Raw genomic sequence first — 23,201 nt, forward strand, 5'->3', positions numbered from 1 at the left:
AGAACTCTTGTGCAATTACTACCGATAATTTCAATAGTTTTATATTTTTTTATTTCAAAACGTATTATGTTTTCCATCTTTTGCCTTATTTTGCCGGTTATTAGCGCACTCATCAATGTATAGCTTTATAAACTAAATCCAATATAATAGTCCTGTCGCCAGGGGGGGTACAACGGCCTCGTTAATTCAGATGGACTTACTCAAGTTTTTTTTTATGTATTTTGACCCGTAGAACACGAATTTTTTGGGTAACAGTTGATCCGAATGTCGATAAGATTGTTATAGACCAAGAACTTGAGGAATCAAATAACAGCGATTTTTGGCAAAACAAAACAATATTTTGTATTTTTTGGGCCATTTTAAGTAAAAAATATTTCTACAAGTTTTTTCGTAGGATGCACAGTTTTCGAGATAAACGCGGTTGAACTTTAAAAAAATCGAAAAATTGCAATTTTTGAACCCGAATAACTTTTGATTAAAAAATAAAATAGCAAGTCTGCTTACCGCATTTGAAAGTTTAAGTCAAATTATATCGGTTTTGATTATTTGCATTGGTAAAAATTTATTTTTTTATTGTTTAACAAAGCTATAAACACGTAGGGTTTCCCGTGCTTTTACATGCGTTTTAACGCATGTAACGTAGAAATAGTCTTGATTGCACTAGTACCTATTCTACCTACTCGTTCGATTTTAAATGAGAAATCATAGAAACATCACTCACGCACTAGTTGTTTGTAGCTTTGTTTAACAATAACACAATAAATTTTTAGCAATGCAAATAATCAAAACCGACATAATTTGACTTGAACTTTCAAAGGCGCTAAGCAGAATTGCTATTTTATTTTTTAATCAAAAGTTATTCGGGTTTAAAAATTGCAGTTTTTCGATTTTTTCAAAGTTCAACCGCGTTTATCTCGAAAACTGTGCATCCTACTAAAAAACTTGTAGAAATATTTTTTGCTTAAAATGACCCAAAAAATACAAATTATTGTTTTGTTTTGCCAAAAATCGCTGTTATTTGATTCCTCAAGTTCTTGGTCTATAACAATCTTATCGACATCCGGATCAACTGTTACCCAAAAAATTCGTGTTCTACGGGTCAAAATACATAAAAAAAACTTGGGTAAGTCCATCTGAATTAACGAGGCCGTTGTACCCCCCCTGGCGACAGGACTATAAGTTATAAATTCCAATAAATACAACAAATGCGCTAATGTCACTGTCACTGAAAATGATAATCGTTAAAATTCATAATAAACAAGGTATCAACGACATGCTGCATTGTTTATCTTTGTTTAATTTATTGTGGTTTCTATGGACAAACGATTTAGTTTTGCTATACTAGTTTCTGTGAGTAAAAGGGATATCTAGGATAAAAAGTAATTCGTCAATAATTTCATACATGTGAAAAGATAGAATGGAAGAACTATCACATTTTTCAGTTGCTATTTGTCAACTTTTCTTGCATCTTATCGAAATAAGTGGATAAGTGCCCATGATATCTCATGGATGACTCCCTACATCACCTGATTTTAACCTGTTCATATTTTATATGGGGTCGATTGAAATAATTGTTTATCGAGAAAAAAATGTTTCGTGGATTTTGACATCTTTCCGGGTAGGCGAGCGGCAGCAACCCCTAAAATTACATTATACTTACCACGAAAATCAACTTTAAAGTGAATGACCAATTTTGGTGATGTTTTCGTGGTCGCTGAATCTGAATATGAAGTTTATTTGTATCTAGAATTGGCTAAACATGTTCAAAAATCATATTTTATACAATAATGCGAAAAATCAATTTTGATGATTATTCAAATTTACGTCGCTGTATCTTTGGTCGCTGTAAATATTTCCTTTTGGAAATTTTACTGTGTTATCATTGAAGTATTTAGATAACAACGAGATTTGTCGAAAATGTTTAAACAATTTAGAAGAAGAGGTGTTAATTTTTAAATATTTTGTCGTCAGCTTTCGTTAGTTTCATTTTTACATAAAAAAGTTGAGTGACAAACTTTCAAGTTTATAATTTTAACGAAAACATCAGCAAAACATAATTCATGAGGAAGTTTTCTGGAAAATTTTAAGTCAAAATATGCAATAGAAAAAAAGTTATGTGACTTTATTAACCAGCGGCACACCCTAAAAAAGCTCATTTTTCTAGATACTGTGTGGTGTGATGACCACGGTGTGATGAATGGCTAATTTTGGTCATACTGTATATTTTTGATGGTGCTGAATACGAAAATTAGGTTTACAGTGGAACCTCGATAACTCGGATTAATCGGGACCGCGGCCGATCCGGGTTATCGAAAATCCGGGTTAGCCGGGAAATATGGTAAAAATTAATAAAATACGGTATACTTACAGATAAACTCCGTTAGAATTGAAATAACATGAAATATATATAAATATGTACAGTACCTACAAATCTAAATTACTAAAAACACGCAAACACAAACGGAAGCGAAGAATATACAAGACTGCACTATACACAATACAGTCACAATCGATGTTATGTTATTTAAGAACAGTGAAAACTAAAGACCATTGTTTGAAAAAAGAATTTTTGAAATAGTCTTTTAGTCTTTTTAAACAATGCTGTTTGAAATATATAAAGGAATACTACAGACAGGTGTCTGTTGTTTCTGCCGGCGCGGCGTGCGCCATGAGTCATTTTTACTATCGTATAGTTCAAATTACACAAATACACGTTATCTCTCAAATATTATATTACATACATTTTTATTGTTGAAATGTTTATCTGATAATTGACTACGTATTTTGATGGAAAATAAGCCACAATTAAATTGAAAAATAATTTTATTAACATTTCGACGCCCAATCGTTGTCAAAATACAAAATACTGAAAATCAAAATGTTTATCTGATGAAAATCGGTCCGATTTAGCCGGACTTCCGGGTTATCGGGGGTCGACTTATCGGGGTTCCACTGTATTTTGAATTTTACGTGGGGGAACATTGGCAAAATCGAAATTTTGCCTTAAAAAATAAAAAAAAATGAAGTCACATTTTTCTGCCTTTAACTCGCTACAACTCTGTTCCATTTTAATATTTTTTCTGAAATTTTTACAGTACATATTTCTTACCTCTCTGAAGACAATGGTATCTATTTCAATCTTTCTGTGTTACTGTAATAAAAGTTATAAATTGTTTAAAGTAAAAGGTGCATATTCCTGAATTGCAAAGTTAAGTGACAAAATTTGAAATTTAGCTTTTTAATTAAGTTTTTATTACAAATAATAAATATTGTACAAAGAATGAAATATAAAAAAAAAACTTTAGCACGTTTTAATTTTAGAAAAAAACGTGATTTCCTTTTTTTATTTTTAAGGTAAAATTGCGATTTTGACAATGTTCCCCCGTCGGAAATTCAAAATAAACCTCATTTTCGTTTTCAGCACCATCAAAAACAGAAAGTCAGACCAAAATTAGCTATTCACCACACCGTGGTCAGTGTCTCGAAAAATAAGCGGTTTTTTGGGGAGTGCCACTCGTCTGTAATAGACTAAGAGCCGCTATAGGTGAAATTTCTTAATCATTTTAGGCACGACGGGACCCTATAACTTAAATAGTAGAACCTAAAAGAAAACGTTTGAACACTGTGCCGTCACTTTTCAGTGGCACATGCGTCTACAGTGGCGCATCAAACTTTCCACTTATGGACGGGACACATAAATTAAAAAATACCCTCCCTAATTATCAGAATTTAATTTTTTTCATTTTTTTAAGTTTTATGTGATTAAGACATAAGATTCATCGTAATTTTAACCCACCACCCCCTTCTCCCTGCCCCCACCATCAAAAACTTTATTTTTGGATTTTATTTTTTTTGGTGGGATGCAATCAATTTTAAAATTTCAAAAAATTTACACGCATAGTTAAGGGTTTTATAAAACACGTTTATTTTTTTATAGACCTGTAGGTTGAGTGTACATAACCTCAAAAAAATTTTAATTTTTTTTTTTTTGAAAAAAAGTATATAACTTTTTTTTGGGGATAGCTGCAGATCTAATTTTTTCTTAGTCTTGTGTATTTTATCAAACTCTATATTTTTAATTTTTTTCAGATTTTTCTGTAACGTTGGTCACCTTCAAAAATCTAAAAAACTGTTTTTTAAGGGGGTTTTGGGAGGTTTGAACGTGTTTTTCTGATTTTTATATATTCTAAAGAACTCAGTTACTTCAAGTTACATATAACCTATAAAAACAAAATTGATTTGATATATTATGAAGTCTATAAAATAGGGAAAATCCGCCAAAACCCCTCAAAAAACAGTTTTTCGGATTTTTGAAGGTGGGGAGACTTACGGAAAAATCTGAAAAAAATTTAAAATATAGTGTTTGATAAAACACACAAGATTAAGAAAAAATTAGACCGGCAGCTATTCCTCAAAAAAAGTTATACGCTTTTTTGAAAAAAAAAATCCCTTTTAATTTTTTGAGGTTATGTACACTCTACCTATGGGTCTATAAAAAATAGGCATGTTTTATAAGAGCCTCAACTATGCGTGTGAATTTTTTGAAATTTTAAAATTGATTGCATCCTACCAAAAAAAAATAAAAACGAAAAATGAAGTTTTTGATAGTGGCGGCAGGGGGAAGGAGGTGGTGGGTTAAAATCACGATGAATCCTATGTGTTAATCACATAGAACTTAAAAAAATAAAAAAAATTTAATTCTGTTAGTAAGTTCTGTTAACTTTTAATTTATTTATCCCGTCCATAAGTGGAAAGTTTGATGCGCCACTGTCGACGCATGTGCCACTGGAAAGTGACGGCACAGTGTTCAAACGTTTTCTTTTAGGTTCTACTATTTAAGTTATAGGGTCCCATCGTGCCTAAAATGATTAATAAATTTCACCTATAGCGGCTCTTAGTCTATAAAGTGACATAACTTTTTTCATATTGCATATTTGGACTTGAAATTTTCCATAAAATATCTTCATAAATTATATTACATGTATTGCTGTGTTGGACAAAATTATAAACTAAAAAGTTTGTCACTCAACTTTATTAAGTAAACATGAATCTAATGAAATCTGGCGACAAAATGTTAAATTTACAACTCCTCTTATAATTTGTTCCAACACTTTGGACAAAGTTCGTTGTTATCTAACTACTTTAAAGATAACACAGTAAAATTTTTAAAAGGAAATATTTACCGCAACCAAAGATACAGCGAGGTAAATATGAAAAATCATCAAAGTTAATTTTTCGCATTTTTGCATAAAATTTGATTTTTTAATATTTTCCACCAATTCTGGATAAAAATAAACGTCATATTCGGATTCAGCGACCTCGAAAATATAAAGAATGACTAAAATTTGCCATTCACCTTTCATGATCGCTTTTTCGATTTCTAAACCTCAAACTAGGGGTGTGCAGCTCGCCTAGTAAATTAGTTGGACACTTTTTTCATCTCGGGTATGTATTCGTTTTTGCTCTTTAGTTGGATTTTAATGTCTTTATTTTACTCTCTCTGCCGTGTATGTATTTTTTTTGTATATTATACGATTATTAAATTTTTGTAATTATTTAAAAAAAGTTGTTTTGACTTTTAAATATTACATAAAATTAATTTAGAATACAAAACTAAGCCAAATGTCTTTTTACCGAAACTATTAAAAATATTTTAAGCAATATACTAAACTAAAAACTCTCTTTTGCAGTGTTGGACGCTACATCCAAAATGCCCGTAGGTTTATTGTCATATAATTTTGGAGAGATGGGAAATTTCAAGCAGTGTATCGAGACCGTGTCTCAAAGAGACCACATCAAGGGTAAATACTGTTTGGGAAATATTGTTATAAACACCACTGCAATTGATTATTCCGCAATAACCAGAAATTACGTAAGTTATTATAGATGTATTTAGTAATTTGACAAAACTAATTTAAACTTTTCGTCAATAATCTAATTTTTTTAAACCGTCTAATTTTTATGATGTAGAATATTTATCTATATGTACATAAACATAGCTTCGAAAGTTATGCATCACCTACAATTATGCTCATTTTCATAGTTGATTTTTTCATGAACAGATTAACGGATGCCGCTTATTGTTTTTTATTACTTTGAACTTTTCTTTGGTATTTACATAGTTGAGCAAAGGTGTACTCAAACTTCTTATTTGAACTTATGTTTTTCTTTTGTGTTGGAACAAAAGAAATGTTTTTCTTTTGTTAAATTTGAGACGCCCTGTAGGGAGGACAAGGTACAAGTGTGGCTATGCATCGAAATCGTATTGTAGTCTTATTTTTTTTATTATATAGTTCAAACATGTATTTTAAATAAAACAAAAGTTTGAGTCACCCTGTATGGAGGAAACGGTACAACGGTGGGTAGTAATGCATCGAAATTATGTCATTATCATCATCATTGGCGCTACAACTCTTCGTGGGTCTTTGCCGCGTTTACTATTGCCTTCCATGTTTGTCGATCCTGTGCCACTAATTCCCATTGTCGCACTGCCATTTTCTCTAGACCTTCTTTGACTACATCTTTCCACCTTTTTCTAGGCCGCCCTACAGACCTTCTTCCATCTGGCCTTTCCCAGAACACATTGTTTATAAGGCGATTGTCGTTACTGCGTATCACATACCCTGCCCATACCTTGCACCTCGTGAAAGCAGTTTTGACTTCATTAGATGTTTCATTGCAAAGAAAGATCTGTTTCCAGCAATTATTCGCTTTTCAACTTCTCGCTCTAATTTGTTGTTATTTGTGATTGTTGCTCCTAGATATTTAAATTCTTTAACCACTTCGATGTTATGATCGTTTATAGTAATATTTTGCCTTATTCGCCGTCGTTCTTGTTTTAAGACGACCATATATTTTGTTTTGTCTTCATTTATTTTTAGACCGATGTTCAAAGCTCGAGAAAATATCCTTAATTTCTAATGTTGATTGTGGTACTGCGTCTACGTCACCGGGAAAGGCGAGTATGATTTTTGCTCCCCGAGCAATTATGTCTGGTTTGACTTTTGGATAAATTTTTCGCATTACATATTCTAAGGCCAGCTTAAACAACCATAGGGACAACGGATCTCCCTGTCTCAGTCCAGAATTTACGCAGAAAGCATTTGATATTTTTCCTCCTCTTCTGCAAACTGTAACTTCTGCAAAGAAGCTACTTACATACATTTGTGTTACCGCAGCTAGTTTCTTGGGTACGCCGAGCTCGATCATTGCCTTCCATAATGTTGCACGATTAATTGAATCATAAGCGTGTTTGAAGTATATAAAGATCTGATGAACGTCCTGATTATATTCCCAATACTTTTCAAGCATTTGTCTTATTGTAAATATTTGATCAATAGTCGATTTGCCAGGCTTGATACCACACTGGTAGTCACCAGAATCGAAATTATGTGGTTGTCTCATATTTTGTGAATACTTAATTTTTCAGTTTCTCTGATATCTTTCATAACAAAGAAACTAGACGGTTTTACTCCATAATATAAAATATGTCAAACAAAATAACCTTGCCTCTTTATGATCTTTTTACAATTTTTATTTTTTACAGTTTTTTAACCACTGTCTTTTTACGATTTTTTACCATTTTTCATCTAATTAGCCTTCTTATAATTCTACACATTTCATAGATTTCAGGGTGTTTGGCACCTACAATTTTTACTAAATTTGTGACCTCCCTTAGTCCTTTGACCGGGAACAAGACATTTTAATTTAATTTAATTAAATTCTTTCCTATTTGTCATTTTCCATACTTTGACCTCTGCCCATATCGCAAAACATCGGCGAGCAAAGACCATCACATTAGTACAAGAGTCTACAATAAAGTGATTTCAAACTTAGCTACATTTAAAATACATCCACTCGAGCATTGTCTTTCTCCTGTCTCACACTACATCCTTTGTTTCACAGCACGCATCTACCTTCAGGATCCATTTAAATTTCAAAAATTTACTGTGTTTTGACCTACGTAACATGTCTGTTTGCCCTATACCTTTCCCAGCTAATCTATTAGCATAAGTTGGACGTATTAACATGTTAACAACTAAGTGGCAACGCATCCCTTGTAACGGCATGTAAGTAGATCAGAGCAATATTACTATCTATTATTAATATTTTTTCAATTTTGGAAGCATATCTAATTTTGATTAATATTTTCATTAGTTTTTATTTAAAAAATTTTTTCAACAAATATTCATAAACTGCAAGCATCTATTTGCTTATGCATGCTTATGAGTATCTGTTATTCATAAGTGTGCATTTGTATGTATCGAATTTCTGAGATGTCAACAGTTGCAAACCTTTACTTCAAAAAATGTTTTCGGGTTTAGCTTTCTATTAACATTTGTGCAACCAGACAACGTTCTAACTCTGGTTTTCTTTAATTGTAGCATTTAACTACTTGTAACGCCGACCTGAAGATGATCTGAATAATGTAGAGATCGAAACCGGTCGTCAAAGTATAATTAAATGATTGTGAGTAAGTCTTTGTTTCATTACTACATATAAAATATGTGTTTAACTGACGACATCCGATACGTGAGGAGGTTTTGTCTTATCGTACACCAAGATGAAATTATATCCTATATATTATACTGCGAAAGGAACAATGTGTTCAAAGAAAGAAAATATGTACAATGTACCTCTCGCTATTTAAAGAGCCATTACGTAGACCCCAAATCCTTACTTACTCTTAAGGAAATGCCACCCCAAAACATCACAGAGCCTCCATTAAACGATCTCGTCTGTCTTATGCTGCGCTGTGTATATCGCTTATTTAGTCGACAAATAACTCTTAACGTGTCGACCAGAATTGTTAACGATATGTGCCATTTTGTTTTTAAAGGTTTGTTAACGGTCATTGTTAATTTAGTTTTGCTTCAGTTAAAACACGCAATGTTGAAGAATAAAACCATCTATTTTCTTTGTTTCTAAAGATATCAGGGATATTCACAGAACATAATGTTCACAAAACATAAGACTACAATTATGATATTGATGTAATATACTCACACTTATACCTTGTCCATCCTACAGGGTGTCTCAAACTATCAGCAAAACATATCTTTTCTTCCACCTGGTATTATGTTCAAAAAAGAAGTTTAGAAGAACCTTTGGCTAGCTGTCTAGATACCAAAGAAAAATCTAAAATAATAAAAAAAATAGCCGAATCCGTTAATATATTCCCGACAAAATCAATTAGGAGATTCAGTATGATTTTAAGTGATGCATAACTTTTGAAACTGTGTATCTACCTATTTGTCTGTTATTAAGATTATTATTATTCTTTTTTGAACAAACGTTTAGTTAAGGGTCAACTCTATATGGTCTATCATCTATTAGTTTTCTTTTTTTAAACAGATTTGTTTTGACCCGTTTTGAAAAAATGTGAAATCTTTGAATTCTATTATTAACGTTTGTCTCTCCCAGAGACTTTGTAAACACAGTCACATATAGGATGAAAGCCTATAACCTAAGAATGCTACTAAAAGTGAAAAGTGTAAAGACAGAAAAATAGGGATAGCCGTAAAATATTTGCGAATTATCTACCCATGCCCTTAAAACAAATGTAAAATGTAATTTTTTTACAATCAAATTGTTTTAATTCCATAAAAATAGAATATAATTTAAAATAAACGACGTATTTGAACTTTTGTAATTCGGATAGGAACCTGTTTGCACAATATATTATAATTATAATTGCAGAAACTATCTTGTTTTCTTAGGTTGCTATTTTTAATCTTTAATATTTTTTGCAGTTTTTGAATCCGTATTTATTTTACTTCTGTTTATTTTGTTTAATTTTTCTGCAATGATAATCTTTCATAACGCAATCAAATTTATTTTGATGACTATTTTATAATTTTCGTTAGATTTTGAAAACGAGCGTTACTATAATTTTAACGCTATTGCGAATAATTATATTTCGGTGGATGGAGTCAAATTATACGGTATGATGCAAAATGTTGGAATACATTTATTATTTTGGAAACAGTCCATCAATGGACACTGATGGCCATCAATTGCTATACTATGTGCTAGACATTACACGGGATCAGTGCAATGAGGTAATCAGCGATTTTTTTAAATACAAACCAGGCTCACGGAACACCTTATCCTAATCGCTTTAGCAGCGATGTATTATTTATTCATTATTTTAGAAACATAGTATGAAACAAACATCAACAATAGAGACTTCGAGAAAACTCAGATATGCAAACATGCCTGAGACAAGAAGCACAGAGTACAATGGAAAGACACATTCATAATTATTAGACTTAGGCAAATATGCAAATTGCATATTTTGCATATTATGCATAAAATATGCAAAAATGTCAAATTTTGCATATTTATATAAAAGTATGCATAAAGTGCATATAACTTGAAATTTAGTCAGGTGTATAGATATATTCATGAAATAAAATCAACGAAGAGCTTGGAAATCCGAATATATTTTGTTTCAATATTTCTAGACATTTATTGTAATTTTGTCCTTGAATAATGGTTCCAAAATCTACTAGTTTATACCTCTAGGTAAAATTTTTTATTGGGTTGGCATTCATCATGGCTATTCTAATCTTAGATGCTGCTGCTCTGAATAGTTCGGTTGATGTGCATCCGTACCATTCCCTCAAGCTACGCAACCACGAGGTTCGTCTCCTTCGTACACTTCTCTTGCCCTGGATTTTCCCCTGTATAATCAACTGAAGTATGTTGTATCTCTCATTACGCATAACATGCCCCAGGTACTGCAGCTTTCGTGTCTTTATGGTTTCCAATACCTCCAGTCTTTTGTTGACTCTTCTCATGACCTCGCTGTTTGTTATATGCTCGATATCTTCAGGATTCTTCTATACACCCACAGTTCAAATGCTTCTAACTTTTTAGTAGTCGATGCGTTAAGTGTCCATGCTTCTATCCCGTAAAGCAGAGTCGAGAAAATATAACACCTTGCCAGCCTAACTCTCAAGTTTAATTTCAGTTCTCTTGCACAAAGTACCTTTCTCATTTTATTGAAGTTTGTTCTTGCTTTCTCTATTCGAACTTTGATTTCTTTGGAGTAATCTTTTGTGTGATTAATTACTGTGCCAAGATGGTTGTAGTTTTCTACTTGTTCTAAAGTTTTACCTTTAATTGTCAGGCTTTCATCATTATTTTGAGTTTTTGATATCCTCATAAATTTAGTTTTCTTGATGTTTGTTGATAATCCATATTCTTCTCCATACTCAACTATCTTGTTCATTAGCTTTTGGAGGTCTTTAAGGTTGTCTGCTATTATGATAGTATCGTCCGCATATCTAATGTTGTTAATTGGTGTTCCATTTACCTTTATTCCTGCTGTTTCTCCCTCAAGAGCTCTTTTCGTAATTTCTTCAGAGTATGCATTGAATAGTAGTGGTGATAATACACACCCCTGTCGCACTCCTCTTTTAATTTCGAACTCTTCTGATGTGTGCTCGTTAATGCGTATGTGTGCTTGCTGTTTATAATATAGATTTGTTATAATTCAAAGGTCATTGTATTGTAATTGTTTTGCTTTGAGGACGTCCATTAGCTGTTTGTGGTGGACTTTATCGAAAGCCTTGTTGTAATCTATGAAACAGACGTACATATCCTGGTTCACGTCCAAGCATCTCTGGATTAGTACGTTGAATGTAAAGAGAGCTTAACGGGTACCTACGCCTCTACGGAGTCCAGATTGGGTTTCTTCAATATCCATATCAAGTGTTTGGTAAATGCGATTATGAATGATCTTTAAAAACATTTTAAGTGTGTGAGACATCAGGCTTATGGTGCGGTGGTCGGTGCATTCTCTAGCATTTTTCTTTTTTGGGAAACAAATAAATGTTGAGGTCAACCATTCATTGGGTATGTCACCCGACTGATAAATTTCATTAAAGAGTTTTAAGAGGACATCTATGTACTCCTTTTCTATTATTTTAACGATATCAATAGGCAGTTGATCTGGCACCGGGCTTTTTCCGTTACTGGTGTTTTTTAGTGCATACAATATTTCTTTCTTTGTAATTTCTACACTTGTTTCTCTATTTTCGAAAGGTATGTCTTGTAGTTTTCCTCTTTCGTCGTCGAAAAGCTCTTCCATATATTCTTTAAATCGTTTTAGCTTTTCGTCAGTCGTTATAATAGTGTTTCCATTTTTGTCTAAAAGAGTTGTGTTGTGGTTTCTTTTTTGCAGCCCTGCCATTTCTTTAACCTTTTTATGCAGGTTGAATAGATCGTATTTGTTCTGAAGATCTCTTTACATTTTTCCTCATAGTAAGTTTTTTTGTCTCTCTTATCTTTTTCTGATTTCATTGTTAATTATATTGTAATTCTGATTGTCTTTGTTCTTGGCTTGTCTTCGTTGGTCCATCATGCCGAGTATCTCGTCGGTCATCCAGTTGTCTCTCTTGGTCAGTTTTAGAAATCAATTATTATGTTGTAAAATTGATACCGGTAACACCTGCCCTTGTAATATTATTGTGAATTGCAATTTGAAACTGCCGAAAATAAAAGCTGTGTTTTCTCGTACAATAGCCTTTAGTTGCGTGCTTCTAATTTAGGCTCTTGGTATTTTTTCTTAGATAAAGAGAAAGAATCTCCTGCAAATATTTGAGGGATCTTCCTGCTTTCATAGTTATATTATCTTGATATTTTCCAGATTCCTGATTTTATTTGTTATGCAAATAGTTACCAGGTCCTTTTTAAAGTATTTAGTTCAAGTACTAGGTGGGACATTTTTAGGAATCATTTAATTTGATAGCAAAGATTACCGTATAGGTAATTGAAAAATGACCCAGTTAGATCGGCTGATGTGGAAAGAAGTTTTTTTATGTACAAATATATTGTATAGTCGGTTCGCTAATCTCAGACACACCTGGCTAGTGATTTTAGTCAATTTTTTTTGTTTTTAGGCAATTTTTCCAAAATTGGCAAAATTACTAACTATTTAGTAATTATTAACTATTTTGTAATTATTTTTTTGCAAATTCTACCAAATTGCCAAACTTACTTACTAAAATCACTAGCCAGTTGTGTCTGAGTTTAGCGAACCGATTATACCTACTCAGAAACCATAAGTTTTTGTTAGAAAAATTTAAACAGCCGTTAATTATTTAGTGTAAGCACAGTCAAAGTAATATCATTTATTTTCTAAAATACTTAAATAGTTAGGTAAATACCTAAGCTTAGTTTGTAAAATAAATAAATGTTAATTACTGTAAATTATGATATAATTAAGATATTTTAAATATTTTTGTAAATAAAACGGACACTACTTTCTGAGTTATTTATATATACAGTAAAACCTGTCAGTAACGGCCACTAAAAATGAAAGAACTATTGGCCGATATAGAAAGGTGGCCGTTATTGCCAGTTTTTGTAGTCTACCTATAATTGGCTTGGGAAATTTTTAAACTGGCCATTAGGACAGGTGGCCGATGTTGGCAGTTGGCCGTTAACACAGGTTTTACTGTAATTGGTTTGGGAAATTTTTAAACTGGCCGTTAGTACAGGTGGCCGGTGACACAGGTTTTACTGTAAATACTTCTATTTTTTTTATTTTTATATGTATATTTTGCTAGATAAACATGCATATTTTTGTGTAAAATGCTGCAGATTTATGAGCATATTTCATATGTTTTTATTTGCATATTTGCGTAAGTCTATTAATAATCATGAATGAAACAGGCATGAAAGATAATTCAAAAAAGTAGTCCCCATCCTATTTAACGAAAAAACTGTGTAGCAAACCCATCAACAGAATACAGCAGGCTTTGGTTGCTAATAATAAAAGAAGAAATCAATAACAAGAACATACAAAGAATAGCAGAATAAAGGAGGTAGAAGAATAAGTCATCGAAAATCTCATACACAATACAAAATATGCAACACACAACAAAAGCATGGACAAAATAACAAATGAACTTTTTCAACAATAAAATCTGCCACACAGATTACACAAAGATATTAACACAAAATGACACACAAAAACAGTCATGTTTGATACCTATCACAGGGCAATAACACCATTTTCAATATTTTTCAACAACACCTTGGTACAGTCCATAAGATCGAGACCAAATTTTTAATTGTTTGAAAAGAAATAGATAGTACTGTGGAATACCGTTGAATATTGTGAAAGAAATAAATAATTACCTACATATGACACAAGAAAATAGTTCAGAATCTTGCTTAAGGTACTAGTACACTTAAGACCAAAAATATTCATTTTTTTCAAGAATTTTTTTCTTAGAACCTTTATTAGAAATTAATATAAAACTTTTTTACATTCCTAATTCTTAGAGAGTACAAAAAATATACCTGTTTTCGTTTATGCACGTAAACTAATATTGTAGAGGGCGCAAAAGCCGAGGCCTCGAAAAATGGCAGGATTGGGATATCTGAAACAAAAAAATCGTATTGCATTTGAAGAAGGAAGATTTCTTACGTGACAATTTACCACAATTTGACCAAAAAATAAAAAATAAATATTTTTTAACCATCAAAAACTGAAGAAAACCGGGCGATATTTTCACAAAAATTTTTCAAATTTCTGTAAAATCTTTTTTTTCGGAATTTTTCACGTACGGTGGTAAATTGTCACGTAAGAAACCTTCCTTTTTCAAATGCCGTACGATTTTTTTTTTGTTTCACAGATTCCAATCCTGAGATTAACTCTTCGCCATCGGAACTACCTTGTTTCGAGGCCTCGACTTTGGCGCCCTCTACAATATTAGTGTACGTGTATAAATGAAAAAAGAGTTAGATATTAATATGTAAAAAGTTTTATGTCCATTTCTAATAAATGTTCTGAAATAAAAAACTCTTAAAAAATGCTAATTTTTGGTCTTCTAAAGTGTACTAGTACCTTTTTTGTCAGATTCACAAAACAATATATATGTGAATGTTATTGAATTTTGACTTATTTAATATACAATAAGCGCCACACTTGTAGACACACGTGTACCTAATTTATAGGCGTGCCTAATCCCCACAAGTCTAATCCGGCCCTTTTTCACTTGTGACTTCTTTTTCTGTCATGTCATGCGACCGTCATGAAACTATTCAAAATAATTGTTTTTAGGTACAAAACATACATTATTAATTATTAATATTGTTGTTACACTGCTTCAAAAAAACTTTATTCAAACACCAAAAATATTATAATACTTTATAACTCTTACAACTTTAATACAATGACAACTATAAATTTCAAATACAGCTGTTCTATAATCTGTCAACTTTCTATGTTTATATTGGTTTCTATACATTTTTTGACGTTCTAGATGTCACTAGACATAAAAGTAAACAGTGCAACAAGTGAAGGGTCCAGGACTGTATACCTCAATGGACCCGTGTGCCTAGTAGCGTGGCGGTTACTGTATGTACAGTATTCAAAAAATTTGAACAGAATAAACGAAATTCCCAAAATACATCAACAATATCATACTTTTTACTTGTTAACTGCAATAATAACACAGCCCAACCAAAAAACAATTTTTGTCTTGCTGCCGAAAAAAAAATCAATTTATTTTAGTTAATTCATCTGTGCTGATTCCAAAAATACAAACCTTTTCTTTGTATCAGCCCTAGTTTTCGAGATATAGCATACTTATCAAATACTTAAATATTCTTACATTTCTGTATATTCCACCACTATAATTGCAATATGTCTATAAACAAACTTAACAAATTCTAAGACAAATGGGCAAATGAACAAAAGGGCCTATTTTGGTGTTCATTTAGGAGATCAAGATAGATCCTGAGCTCCACATGTGGTGTGCAAAATTTGTATTGAAAACTTGCGACAGTGGACGAAAGGACAACGAAAATTTTTTAATTTTGGTTTTCCAATGGTATGGAGGGAACCAAAAAATCATTTTGACGATTGCTATTTCTGTCTTGTGAATATAAAGGGCAATAATCGTAACAATCGACATACGTGAACATATCCTAACCTGGATTCGGCAATAAGACCAATTCTACATCAGCTTGAGCAGATACCCATTCCAATATTTAGCAGTCTACCTATGTTACCAGAGGATAATGCCGAAACGTTATTTGACGAACTGCAGACTAATAGATTTGAGGAAGATGACAGTGATTTTAAAGGGGATTCAACACGTCCTGAGCGCTTTACTCAAGAAGAGCTAAGCGATCTTATCAGAAGTTTGAACCTTCCAAAGGATTCTTCCGATTTGCTTACCTCCAGACTGAAAGAAAATAATGTTTTTCACCCAGACAACAAAATTACATACTACCGTAATAGAGATAAAAGATCTTTTGCCTTTTTTCTCAGCAAGATGACATGGTTTTTTAAAGGACTGTTAGAAAAAATGGGTGTATCGGAGTATACACCAGATCACTGGCGTCTTTTTATCGACAGTTCCAAACGAAGTGTGTCCTTCTACATAATAGCAACAAATATAGAAGTATATGAATTGGGCATTAGAGTGGAATAAATGCTCAACAGATTTAACAAACACGGTTGTCATATGAATATTAAAATTCATTACCTCCACAGCCATTTAGACCGTTTCCCAGAAAATCTTCAACAAGATATCAAAACGATGGAAGAGGGGTATCAGGGAGATGGGGCTATCACATGATGGCGGATTACTGCTGGAGTCTTCAAAGGGACCGTCCTTTTAAAGCCTTTGCAAGAAAATCATATAAAAGGAAGTTTTTAGGTGACGCCGAATAACACATTTTTGTTGCGACGCTGCCGGTTAGGTTAGATGAAAGTTAAGTTTTTTTGGCGGATATGTGTGACGATTTTTGTAAGTACATTACTGTACAATAAATATCTTACTTTTTATTCGTATTTGGTTTATTTCATGGGTAGCAGCACTACATATATATGTAGGTAGTGTGGCGTTAAATTACCCTATATGTTAGAAATGTGATCTGTTGTCGTATTTTCTGAGAACGATCTGATGGAACAAATCTGGTGGCATTTTTGGATTCAGCAGACCCAAATTACCTAGAAACAGTAAAAAAATTTCCGGCAGCAATCTGTGTGTTTACCAGTGTAATTATTATGGAAGGTAAAGTTTTCAATCCTAATAGCGACATTAATAAATTTGAAAAATATTAAGAATATTACTAAAAGATTTCTAAATTGAAAACTTATTGGTCCATTTCCCTGGTGACACCTCCAAGGCTTCTACAATATGCAAACCAAATGGATGCTGCAGTGAAGACAAAAGGAAGGAATTCTACACTATGCAATCACAGCCCCTGTCTGCAGCTTGGTACATTACATTAGTATTACTCCTATAGAGTAACTAGGTCCATTTTCCGTTGGAACTTTACCAAGCTGCAGAAGGGGTTTGTGAATTGCATAGTGTAGAATTCCTTCCCTTTTGTCTTCACTGCAGCATCCATTTGGCTTGCATATTGTAGAAGCCTTGGAAGTGTCACCAGGGAAATGGACCAGTAAGTTTTCAATTTAAAAATCTTTTAGTAATATTTTTAATATTTTTCAATGTTATTAATGTCGCTATTAGAATTGAAAACTTTATTTTTCAATTGCCAGATGACGCTGGTCACCTAATCCATTCACATCAGTTGCGGTGTGGGGGATAAACTTTCTTTGTTGGTCACTTAGAGTATGTAGCAGTAGGCCTACGTCTCTCCGATGAGACTCCAATAATAGTCGAAAATCGTCGATTCAGAGTGCTGGAGTGCGCTCCGTATTCTAAGTGAAAAATAGTATACAAAATGGTGTACATTTTTATTTTTAATAATTATTATATTTCAGGCATACATAAAGCGCTTAATTTCTAAAATATCAGACGGAGTTCACATGGTAGGTTATCCAACATGGGCACTATGTCTGCCCAGCAACTGTACGGATGAGGATGCAAAATATGTAATGAGTAGATCTCAAACTCTTGGAACTGGAATAGATTCCATAACATGTCAGACCATTGAAGATGTTAATCCGCCTTTGGACTACGCTGCAATTATTGGACTGTAAGTATATAAAAAGATATTTAAAACACTACTTTGGTCATAGTATTCTAACTACATAAAAAGCAAAAAGCGCATAACCATCTTAAAAGAAGCGGGATTAGATAATAGGGACTTGAGAGTCATGTATAATTTATATTACAACCACATTCCTAATATTAAGATGGATGACCAGTTGACAGAGGGAGCCTGTATATTTTAATATAAAAGAGTGGAACAAATATGTGTATTCTGTCTCCGGTGTTATTTAATATGTACTCTTAGTCTAAGAGCTAGAGCCGAAAAATTATCGTCATAAGTAATATGGAGTTTGGCATGTGAAATGTGTCTATTGTATATTGATAATTATGACCCCTTTCAGGCTGACACCTCAGTGGATACAGGAAGTAGCAATAAGGGATGAAAGGGGAAAGTTAGTGTAGTCTTTAAAGGTTTTCACCTCCTATCTGTTAAACCTCCATCGATTTGCATGAAAGTTGGTGATTAGTGAGAGCATACCCCAAGAAATAAAAATGATTTGGTGTCAACTTGCACTTTTACCCTGGGGGTGAAGACCACCCCTTCTCGTAGGTGAAAACTATTTTATTAAAAATAACCCCACAAATCGATAGAGGGACAAATTATAAGTAAAATTTGTTATATCATGTTATTAAAATAAATCAATACTTTTAAAATTATTAAAAATCAAAAATTTGTCTGTTCAAGAGCACATGCGTGAAGTCACGGATGATAAAAAACATAGGTATTAATTAATTGTATGTTACTAAAATATTATTTTTATATTATTTCGATATTATAAATTTAGCAAAAGTGTATTCGAATATGTCAAATGTACCCATTATTGGATACCCCCAGTTTTTGGACATATTCAGTATATATTGATAGAAAAAATTCAATTAAATATCGAAATAATATGAAAATAATATTTTGCTAACATACAATTAATTAATATATTCTTTTTATCATCCGTAACTTCACGCATATGCTCTTACATAGACAAATCTTTGATCTTTAATAATTCAAAAAGTATTGATTTATTTTAATAACATGATATTAACAAATTTTACTTAAAATTTGTCCCTCTATCGATTTGTGGGGTTATTTTTAATAAAATTGTTTTCACCCGCAGAAAGGGGTGGTATTCACCACCAGGGTAAAAGTGCAAGTAGGCACCACATCAGTTTTATTTCTTGAGGTATGTTCTAACTAGTCACCAATTTTCATACAAATCGATGGAGTTTAACAAAATAGGAGGTGAAAACCTTAAATGACTACCCTAACTTTCCCCTTTCATCCCTTATTGCTACTTCCTGTATCCACTGAGGTGTCAGCCTGAAAGGGGTCATAATTGTCAATATACAATGGACACATTTCACAGGAAAAACTCCATATTACTTATGACGATGATTTTTCGGCTCTAGCTCTCCGTCTATCTTAACATATGATCGACCAAGGACTAGGAGCACCAGAAGAAGGCATACTAGTCAACAGAGTGCGTCTAAACAACATTATACAGAGTGTCCAGAAACTCTACCGACAAACGAAGACAGGAGATTCCTCATATAATTTTAAGATAATTTAACCAAATTCACCTAGTCCGAAAATGCTTCCCAAGAGAGCTAGAGCTCTTTGAAGATGGCGTCTTGTAATTAGTTTTTCTTAAATACCCCCAGAACGCTTCTGGTTAGAAAAACGAAAATAGGTACACATATTTATCTTTCAGAGATAAATCGATTCCATCCTTTGTGAATTTCTAGTACCAGTCATAGGCGTCCGTTTTGGGTGGGGCAATGGTTATTTTATCGCATAACTTTTTTTGTCTTTAACTTAGAGCATTTTTGATACTGGATTATTAAGTTGTGAGGTATTCTAGTACTAAAAGGTACCCTTGCTTTAAGTCGGTAGGACACACCGTTTTCTAGAAAAATCGATTTGAAAATATTCCGTTTCCTGAATTTTAAAAAATATTGAAAATTTTTTTCGAAAAAAACTGGTGTATTTTACCAACTTAAAAGCAAGAGTAACTCTTAGTACTAGAATACATCATAATTTAATAATCTAGTGCCAAAATTCCTTAAAAATTAAAGACAAAAGTTATGCGGTAAAATAACCGCTGACCTACCCCAAACAGACTCATATGACTGGTACTAGAAATTCGCAGTTAATGAAATCGATCCATCTCTGCAATATAATTAAACGTACCAGTTTTCGTTTTTCTAAATAGTTTTTTTTATTTATTTTTTTTGATATTCAATAAACTTTAAATTTTCATATCGATTTTTCTAGAAAACGGTGTATCCTATCGACTTAAAGTAAGAGTACCTTTTAGTACTATAATACCCAACGTTTTAATAATTCAGACCCAAAAATGCTTAAAAATTAAAAACAAAAAAGTTATACGATAATATAACTGTTGCCCTACCCAAAACGGACGCCAATGACTGGTACTAGAAATTTGCAATGGATGGAATCGATTTACCTTTGGAAGATAAATACGTGTAATAATTTTCGTTTATCTAAATAGAAGAGTTCTGGACATATTTAAGAAAAACTAATTACCAGACGCCATCTTAAAATAGCTCTAGCTCTTTAGGAAGCATTTTCGGACTAGATGAATTGGGTTAAATTGTCTTAAAATTATCTGAGGATACTCCTGTCTTCGTTTGTCGGTAAAGTTTCTGGACCCCCTGTATATACCAGCGACGAAGTAGTTTTTGCAGATAGCTTAAATGGTTTGCAAATAATAATGTCGTGCTTATCAGATAATATAAGTAGAGGTGTACATGGACTTAATTTCAATACGAAAAAAAAATACACGGCTTTTGGTTAACCACAACCAATTATTAACAAGGTGAACAGCTACACATACTTTGGTACCAATATAAGCAGCCAATGGGGCCACTCTACTGAAATCAAACGTCTAGGAAAAGCAAGACCAGCGTTCTTAACAACGAAGTGTTATTTCAGAAGTCACGATTCACCAGTTGGTACTAAAATCTCTACCATCAGATGCTATGTGTTTTCTACGTTATTGTAATGGTGTACACTGTACAGGCCTGGATACTTTCTAAAGCTTCTTTAAGAAAACTCGAGGCCTTCGAGATGTGGTGTTATAGAGACATTTTAAGAATTTCGCTGATGGATTCTGTGAGTACTGTTAAGATCCTTCGTGGAATGGGCAAGTAATGCAAGATTTATAATCCAAGACCGCAGACTAGAATATCTGGACCATGTTATGAGGAATGAATATGGCTTGTTGTAACTCATCCCAACAAGACGATAAGGATAATTAAAGACATTAATACGAAGAACAAAACCAGAATAAAAGTTGAGAATGAACTAACATCGGAAGTAGAAATCAACTCGGAAATCAAACAAAGAGATAGCTTGAGGCCATTGCTTTTTAATTTAGTAATGGACAAGATCATAGAAAACATAAAAAGTATAGGAAAAGGATATAAGATAACAGAAAAACCAATAAAAAACCTACAGCGAATTACACAAACTTTCAATACAGTGGCGAAGAACTACAGCATAAATATATACACAGGTAAGACCAAATTCCTGGTAGTCAAGGGAACCCATAAAATGCAAAATAGTAATTAAAGGAACTAATAAACGAACTAATTGAACAAGTCTCGAGATACGAATATTTGGGAGTCGAAATATGCTGTTATGGCGATGTTAAAAAGAGCATTCGAAAGCAAGCAAATAAAGCCAATTACGTGTCAGGATGTCTGAGGGATGTGATCTGGAGAAATAAAGATATGAGGCTGGAAGACAAAGTACGCATATACAAATCATGTGTAAGACCGATCATGACGTACGCGATAGAAACAAGATGTGACACAACAGAAAGCAAGATAATACTGAGAACATCAGAAGTGATAACGTTAAGGTTAATAACTGGGAAAACACTGAGAGACAGAATACTGAACAACAGAATAAGAGATCAATGTAACATACAAGACATAGTATGGTAGGGAAGACCGAGAAAACGACAGTAGAATCAGCATGTGACGAGGGTGAACAGCGAGAAAATAGCCCTTTATAGCCAGCGATTTAAAGCCAACAGGCAAAAGACCAATAGGAAGTCCCTTTAAAAGGTGGAGAGATAGCTGTCAGTCAACATTACAGCTACGAATACAAGCTTAAAATTGGTTAAGAACAGGTCAAGAGGCCTAATATAAGAATAAGAAAAACTAAATTTTTTCTAATAATATTTTTTTCTACTTTCGATCTCTATTTGCTAAAGGCGACGATAATGAATCACCAAAACTTGAAGTTACGACACAAGAAGAAATAAACATCGAAAAGGGAGAAGTACAGCAAGCACTAACATCGAAGAGGGAGAGGTAAAGGAAGCATCAAGGACATTAAAAAATAGAAAATAACCAGAAGAGGTTAGAATATCGAACGAATTCCTAAAGTATGGAGGGCAAGATTTGACCAAATAACAATTAAAACTAATTCAAAAACTAATAGGGCAAAACAGAATACCATAAGGATGGCGATTAAGCATCCTAATATCTCTCTCCAAAAAGGAAGATAAATCGGACCCGGAGAATTACAAAAGAATTAACTTATTAAATACAACATTAGAATTAACACCCAAAGTAATAACAAACAAATAGAATGAAATTATAATATTAGCAGAAGAACAATAAGGTTTTAGGTCTGGAAGATCATGCACCGACGCTATATTTTTAATGAGGCAAGTTCAAGTGAAATTATTAGAATACAACAAACCGGCATAATATCTATGTTTTGTGGTCATGTATTTGGCAGGTTCAGATTAAAGGACCTTATCCATTTATTCTATTCAAAAGGTATACCTCTAGGAATAATAATTAAACCGATCGAAAACATTTACAGAACAACACAGTAAAAGTAAAAGTAAAAGTAAAAGTAGAAGATAAATTAAGTTGCCCAATTAACTCAGGGGGATTCCCTGAATCCCGTATTTTTTAATGTAATCCTGGATGAAATAACACAAAAGTGAGAACTGAAAGATGATACTAAATGAGAGAAAAACAACTTAAAATGCGATGTAATATCAATCTCTTAAAGTCATGCTGATTTATAATGTATACTGCACCAATTTAATATAACCGCCAGAAAATTTAACATGTTAATGTAACCAAGAAAAAAACAAAATGCATGGTTATATCAGTATTATCCAATAATATGTAAATTAAAACTGGAGAGTCAGGTCATAGAACAAAGTGATA

General features: G+C 32.7%; 1 protein-coding gene across 3 annotated transcripts in view; it reads left to right on the top strand.

Annotated features, from left to right (window-relative positions):
• Positions 1 to 23,201, top strand: part of LOC126881305 (nose resistant to fluoxetine protein 6-like) — a 156,380-nt gene that overhangs the window by 15,309 nt on the left and 117,870 nt on the right. For all 3 annotated transcript variants that reach the window (XM_050645508.1, XM_050645507.1, XM_050645509.1), the window contains exons 2-3: positions 5,691 to 5,872; positions 17,759 to 17,973. In XM_050645508.1, coding sequence (XP_050501465.1) covers positions 5,691 to 5,872; positions 17,759 to 17,973 — 397 coding nt within the window. The remainder of the gene's footprint in view (positions 1 to 5,690; positions 5,873 to 17,758; positions 17,974 to 23,201) is intronic.

The sequence above is a fragment of the Diabrotica virgifera genome, chromosome 3 (genome assembly GCF_917563875.1).
Source record: "Diabrotica virgifera virgifera chromosome 3, PGI_DIABVI_V3a".
In the NCBI taxonomy this organism is placed as follows: Eukaryota; Metazoa; Arthropoda; class Insecta; order Coleoptera; family Chrysomelidae; genus Diabrotica; species Diabrotica virgifera.